At 50.2% G+C, this 6703-nt stretch overlaps 1 protein-coding gene across 1 annotated transcript in view; it reads right to left on the reverse strand.

Annotated features, from left to right (window-relative positions):
• Nucleotides 1–5042, reverse strand: part of CD34 (CD34 molecule) — a gene marked incomplete at its 5' end in the record, with an annotated part of 5641 nt that extends 599 nt beyond the window's left edge. Inside the window, 4 exons of the mRNA XM_009073520.1 lie at nucleotides 1158–1322; nucleotides 2183–2223; nucleotides 2547–2694; nucleotides 4965–5042. Of these exons, the coding sequence (XP_009071768.1) occupies nucleotides 1158–1322; nucleotides 2183–2223; nucleotides 2547–2694; nucleotides 4965–5042 (432 nt within the window). The remainder of the gene's footprint in view (nucleotides 1–1157; nucleotides 1323–2182; nucleotides 2224–2546; nucleotides 2695–4964) is intronic.
• Between the last annotated feature and the right edge of the window lie 1661 nt (nucleotides 5043–6703).

Consider the following 6703-nt stretch of genomic DNA (forward strand, 5'->3'; position numbering starts at 1 on the left):
GGTGCACAGCTCCCAGCAAGGTGCCAGCAGAGGTGCAGAGCTGCTCACCATGATTGCTGTGAGGAGCAGAAGCCTCTGGAGGATTGAGAGAAATGCAGAACTCCCTGATGATAACTCCATGACATTTCTGATAGCCATGGAACAGGCACTGGTGATCCTGGGTGACAATTCCCAGCTGGTAGCTGCTCCTTGTTTGTTCAGCAGCATCCAACACACACAACAGGCTCTCAGACTTCCCACCTGCCCCAGTATCTTGCTGACACCTGCATCCATGGGTCTGTTGGACACATCTCCCCTACAACCTGAATTGACACTGCCAGGAGTTTACATGGGCAGCTCCAAGCCATGGATTTCATTGCTGGCATCATCCAGGGACTTGGGGACAGCAGGTTGGAGAGCCCAAGCTGTGATGTCCCTGTCCCTGATATGCACTTGACTTCCCATCTGTGTGTTTGGGAACATCCTTTCTGGCAAGGAAACAACCTAATGTCTTCCCAGGACACAACAGCTCCTGTTGTTCAGTGATGGGGGAAAAGCATGGCCCAGCCTCATTTACAGAGGGTCATGTCCCTGAAGTCACTGGTAGGGAAGAGTCCTCAGTCTGCCTGGAAAGGGGAAAATGGAAATAGGAGATTTCTGTCTCTTTCTTTCTTGATGTGTTTTATTACCATTTCTTGTTAAGTGAGGGGAGAAATAGCCTTTATTACAGCATTGGGTAGAGGACAGACACAGAACTCAAACGCAGCGAGTGGCAATTAAAGGGTGTCACTTTTAATGACAAATTCATAAGGTTTCAGTGTCTCTGGAAGGGTCTTGCTGGATGAGTTCTTACTGCTGAGCAAAAATAAGTGTTAGACCTTGCAGTATGTGCGAGAAAGGGGCAGTTCTCCTGGAGCAACCAGCTCTGAGTTCACTTTGGAAGGCAACAGAGGTTTCCTTTCACCCTGTTCAGCTTGGCCTCACTGCTCCTGCCCTTCACCTTGCCCAGGCTGACCCAAGCTCGGCCACAACGCAGGGCTGAGCTGTCCCATCCACCTGGGGCCACTCGTGGGTGGTGGGTACAGAGCCACAGGGTGTGGAGCATCCTCTTTTCTCCCAGCCAGGTACCTCCCTGCTGCTCCTCTCTACCTGTGGCTCTGCCAGTGGTAAGCACTAACCAGCCTCTCTCCCGTGGGGCTCCAGCTCCGTCGCCTCATCAGGTAATACCCAGCCAGGCCCAGGAAGGCCAGCAAGAGTCCAGATGTGACCAAAGCAATCAGAGTCTTCTGTGAAAAGTCCTGGTGGTTCCTCACGCTCCCTTGTTTAAGGGATTTTATTCCAAACTGGAAAAAGAAAAAAAAAAAAAAAAAGCAACACCAAAGAGAGCCGAGAGTGGGACAAACAGGAAACATGTGCATCTGCTGAACAGGCAGCACTTCAAACAATGCTGCTCTTCACCTCCTTGGGAAACTGCACGTAAACAAAGCTGAGCTTGGCTACCTCCTGAGCTCTGCCCTTGCCCTGTGTGCACGTCCTCACGGTCTGGTTTCCAACCTGGAGTCTCCTGTGGCACAGAGAATTTTGTTCTCTCTTGGACCCTGAGGTTTAGAGAACACATCTGCACGGCGAAGATCTCTCTGTGCTCTGCTCTTGCAGCATTTATGTGTCTACAGACACCTGGAGCTCAGCATCCTGAGCCAATGGCAGCCCCACGGGAGCCTCAGGGGGAGGAATTAATTAATGTCAGTCTGGTGCTTTGAAGTAGCTGAGAGCCAATGGCATCCTAAGAGTTGTTGTTGGCATCTAGGCCTTTTGTAAGAAAACACTACAGAATTTTACAAGCATTTCTGCCTTCAGGGGTTGGATTGGCTCTCTTACCAGCACTGCATGGCTGGTGGTTGGCTCCAACCATAGAGTCACAGAATGGTTTGGGTTGGAAAGGATCTCAAAGCTCATCTTGTTCCAACCCCCTGCTATGGACAGGGACACCTTCCACTAGCCCAGGTTGCTCCCAACCCCATCCAACCTGGCTTGGAACACTTCTAGAGATCTCACGTGACAATGCTCAATGAGCATCTCCAAGTTGGAGACAGGTTTAGGGCTCAGTGTCTCCCTCAGCTTCAACTAACCATTTCAAAATCTTTCTCCAGCTACTCAAGACACCCATTTTTTTTCCCCAGCTGAATTTGCTTAAGGAATTTACCTTTTCCCAATGAGACTTCTGGAGCATATCTGGAGCAGGATCTGCAAGGTTTAAAACAGGAGAGGCACATTACATACATTACAGATATGCATTCCATACACTGCATCTTATGCCATCATCCAAGAGCCTGGAGGAGCATGGAAGAGCCATGAGCCTCTCTATTGCTCTGGAGGCAATTCCATGGCTCCAGGGATCCCCTGGATCCAGCAGGACCCCAGGAGAAAGAGCAGTAGTTGCAGAGAGACATCTCCTTCCAGGATCTGTGTCCCACAGCCCTTCCCCACAGGAGACTCTCTCCCACTGCCCACACTGAGGTTATTTTCCAGCACTAGTGATGACAACCAAAGGATTCAGCTCCACTGACCTCTCTCTCCCACGAGGATGAGGAGCATACAGTCCTGATCCACCTCGGATTTAGCCAGTTTGATCTGGCATGGGGAGGGAACGGGGTGGGTGCTCTCTTCACAGATTGCTCTCCATAAATCCAATCCTTTCCTCTCTAAAAAGTGTTTCTGCAGCAAGAGTTTCAAAAAGAACAGCCATTAAACCAACCAAACGAATGAATTTTCCATCTCAGCCATGCTGATAGTGCTGTTGTGCAGTCACATTTGTGTTTTGGTAGCTTATCTAGGCCCTGTAAAGCTGAGCCAGTGGTCAGACCTTCACCTCCCACTTCATCACTGCCCAGAGCCCCAACATCAACACCTAGAAAATGGAGATGCTTATTTCTTGTTCATCTTAATAAGAATAAATTTGAGGAAGATATTATTAGCAGCTCTTGAAAATGGCATTTAAACAAAGCTAAATTTAGGGTCTGAATTGCATGGCAAGTTTCTCCAGTTTTTGGACTGGAACAGCCTCCTGAAGATCCCTATTGTTTCAGAGTCCCAGGCAGGGGCTGGGAAAGAAGGGAAATAACAAAGAAGCATTGAGCTTTCCTGTTTAGGAAATGTCTTCAGTGTTTTTGCTAGGTTGCTGATCAAAGGCTAGGTAAAAAAATACAAATTTCTCACATTTTAGAGCTGAACTGGGTGGAAGAGGAAGAGGAGTGAGGAGCTGCAGCCTTTCCCTTCTGTAGGCCAGTTTCTGTAGCAGACAGGATAGGCTTTCTCCTCGGGTCTATTTTCAGCCACAGCCAGGCTTGGAGACAGAGCTCACAGTTGCTAAAAGACCTTATCAGCTTCCCTAACATCCTCCCAGCTGGGGACATGGGCTGAGCTGTGGCTGTGCCCACCCCTGGAGACAGCTGCAGCTGAACCCCCTGTCCTTCTCTCCCTCCCCCTCCTCTAACTTGGGGCTGTGAAAGAGGAGAAAACCCTCCTGTCCTGCAACATGGTGCAGAGCCAAGAGGCTCAGTGCCTTCCTCTCTTTGCCTCGGTATTGTATCCTCTTAGTGTACAAAAATGTAGAAACTTATCCATGGGAGAATAACAAACAAATCATTTTCAGCTGTTTCTATAGAGCTTGGCTTGAGGTGAGCAAGGGCCAAGATGGAACAAGAGACCCAAGTGTGTATTTTCCTTTCTCTGCTGTGGAAAGAACTCATCGGAGTGTCAGAATTTCCCTTTGCAATTAGTAGAGCTGAGTGCCAGCTGATTGCTCATTTGCTTTGGGAAAGGCCAGCAGGAAAGGGAGACACATGGTCCCACCTATCTGCTCCCCTTGCAGACACTCTTATCTGGTTCCCAGGCTCAGCCTCAGCTGGCTGTTCCCATTCCAGGATGGCTGAGGTGGAGCATGGGGAGAGATCTGCTGTGGGGTGGGAGCTCCTAAGAGGACAACGGTGTGAAGTGAGGCTGTTTGACTCATTTCACATGGAAAATTAAGAGTATGGGAGATACGACTCTGTAGGATATCCTGTATCATCTCTATGCACCCATTTCTATCTGTCCTGCATAAACCTTGTGCCCAGGAGGGATCAGAGCCCACTAGATGGCATCTATGATCAGAATCACAGAGGAGTTCCCATGTGGATTCTTGCAAAAGTGCAGTCCCTGTAAACAGGAGCCAGTCTAAATGCCATTTCATCACTGATTTGCAAGAAAAAGCCAAGTAAAAATTCACTCATCCTACGTGGCAGTGGCATGGCTGAATGGCACAAGTAAATCTACAGATTTTATGTATGTTTTACACCCAGGACATTGCCCAGTCTGCCATCCCACAAGATCCAGCACCATCCACCCTCTGTGGCAGGCTGTACCTCCAGTGAGAGAGGTTTCTTGCCTCCCACCCACATTTTTGCTTTTAGAAATGCTTCATTTTTGGTGCTCAAGGCCAAGGGCAGGCACAGAGAGCCTGGGATTCCCTTAGGAGTTGATGGGGACACTGATTAGCTCCTTCAGACCCCCTGTTTTCTTTCCTAGGGCAGTTGGCAAGACAAAAAAAGGCACTTTTGTTCCCAACAGGGAAGAGGAAGAAGAAGAACAAAGGCAATTTCCCGTTAAACATGGTGGGAGATACTTTAGAAGCTGAACTGACCCCAGAGCTCAATGCTGAAAAGAAGAGTTTTTATGCAACCAGGAGGTTGCATTTCCCTAGGGCTGATCCATCCCTTTGGGGACTCCTGTGACCATCCCCATGTCCATCAGTCCTGTCACAGCTCAGATACTCTGCCCAAGCAACAACAGCGTGAGGTCCCCACCCCAAACTGTCCTCCCAGAGATTGTGGGTGACCCCATTGCTGCAAGCCTGAAAGTGCTGCAGGATCCTGCCCTCAGCTCTTTGCTCACAACCTCCCCATCCCACATTCCCCCCCAACTTGGAGACACATGGGATAACTCACACAAGTGTTGGACTCGTTGAGCTGCAAGCAGATGGCTCCAGTGTCACTCACTTCTTTGACATTGTGGCAGGTGATGTGCTGGGAGGGAAAACACACAGGGATGGTATCAATGACCTGTTGGGGGGTTGTGAGACAATCCAACCTTCTTGTGGTCCCACAGCCATCAGCACCCAGCCCCATCCTCACCTTTGGGCTGTCCCTGACCGTGTGTGGTGGTGTGGTGACAGCTGAGACAGGAGGATGCCTTGAGGTGATGGGAGAGCTCATCATAGCTGCTGTGGAGCCTGAGGTTTCTGCTGTCTCGAGGGGCTGTGTCAATGGGTTGGCAGTGGTGGGAACCCCTTGGCTCGTGTGCTCTGGCTCTGAGGAGGTGCTTGGCAGCACTGTGGGTGCCCCACTGGGCTGTGGGCTCGTCTGCTCACTGCTGAGCCCTGGGGAGCTGGGACTGGCTGCCACAGACCCCACTGCAGCTTCAGGTTTGAAGAAATGCAAGGGAAAGGACACATGAGAAAGCTTAAGTCCTCTAAACTCCGTGCGTGGCATTGCACTGACTGAAGCACAATATTGATTTGTCATAGCCAGCGCTACCAGAATGGGTTATTGGCTCTCTAAGAAATGCACATTAGACTTGCTTCAGTTGCCTAATTGTTACATGTGCTTCATAATCTCTTTACAAAGGGCTCATTTCCTGGGCACATGCTGCACCATGGCAAGGTGCCATCCCCCAACCTCCCCAGCACTGCCCTCAACTCCTCCTTGACCCAGAGGCTTCAGGAAGATGCACTGATTGCAAACAGCATGAGAGAAAGACTCCTGACATCCACACAAGGGTTTCAGAGCCTGACTCTTATCAAAGAATCATGGGTTGGGTTGGAAGGACCATAAAATCATCCTGTCCCACCCCCTGCCATGGTCAGGACACCTTCCACCAGCCCAGGTTCCTCCAAGCTCCATCCACCCGGGCCGGGAGCAGCCACAGCTTCTCTGGGCAACCTGTGCCAGTGTCTCACCACCCTCATAGGGAAGAATTTCTTCCTAATATCTAATATAAATCTATCCCCCTTCATCTCGAAGCCATTCCCCTTTGCCCTCTTCTGGAAAACCTGGCAAACCTCTTAGGAGTGCCATTTGCTGAGCAAAGAATACATGTGTTGAGATAAAGACTAAAGAGCTTTTTGTGCCATCATCTCCTAGCTGGTTTGCCCAGGATGGGTCTAATCTGCCTGTCCTGAAGACAGCAGGGTTAGATTGCCCCAGGTGTGATTTTTTCAGACAGGATTAAAGCTTTTGATTACATTACCAGCCTCTTTTCTGAGAGCACAACCCACGCCCCAACTGTGCAAGCCTGTGCACTTACAAGGTCTGATTATTAACACCAACTCTACCAAGACTAGCAGGGGGAGCAAGGACAGTGATTACCAGGTGTTGCTGATGTTGTCTTGGCACTGCTGGAGGCTCCAGTGGCTCCAGTGGCAGCCTCAGTGCTGGTGCTTTGTGCTCCCATGTCCATGGCTGTCGGTGTGGGGATGTCTGTTGGGTCCACAGAAACGTTGCCTAGGTGAAGAGGAAGGTGTTAGGGGCTGCTGTTCCCCCATCCCAGCCCTGAGCCCCTGCAGGCAGGCAGGGAAGGGTTAGCTGCTCTCACAAATTCACTTTTTCTTGCCCCCAAAATGGCAGGATGCCTTGGAGCTCAGCTGGGAGAAGGTTGGAGGTGAAACATTTTGGCTAGGTGAGCACCA

This window comes from Acanthisitta chloris, unplaced genomic scaffold (assembly GCF_000695815.1).
Source record: "Acanthisitta chloris isolate BGI_N310 unplaced genomic scaffold, ASM69581v1 scaffold14864, whole genome shotgun sequence".
Classification (NCBI taxonomy): domain Eukaryota; kingdom Metazoa; phylum Chordata; class Aves; order Passeriformes; family Acanthisittidae; genus Acanthisitta; species Acanthisitta chloris.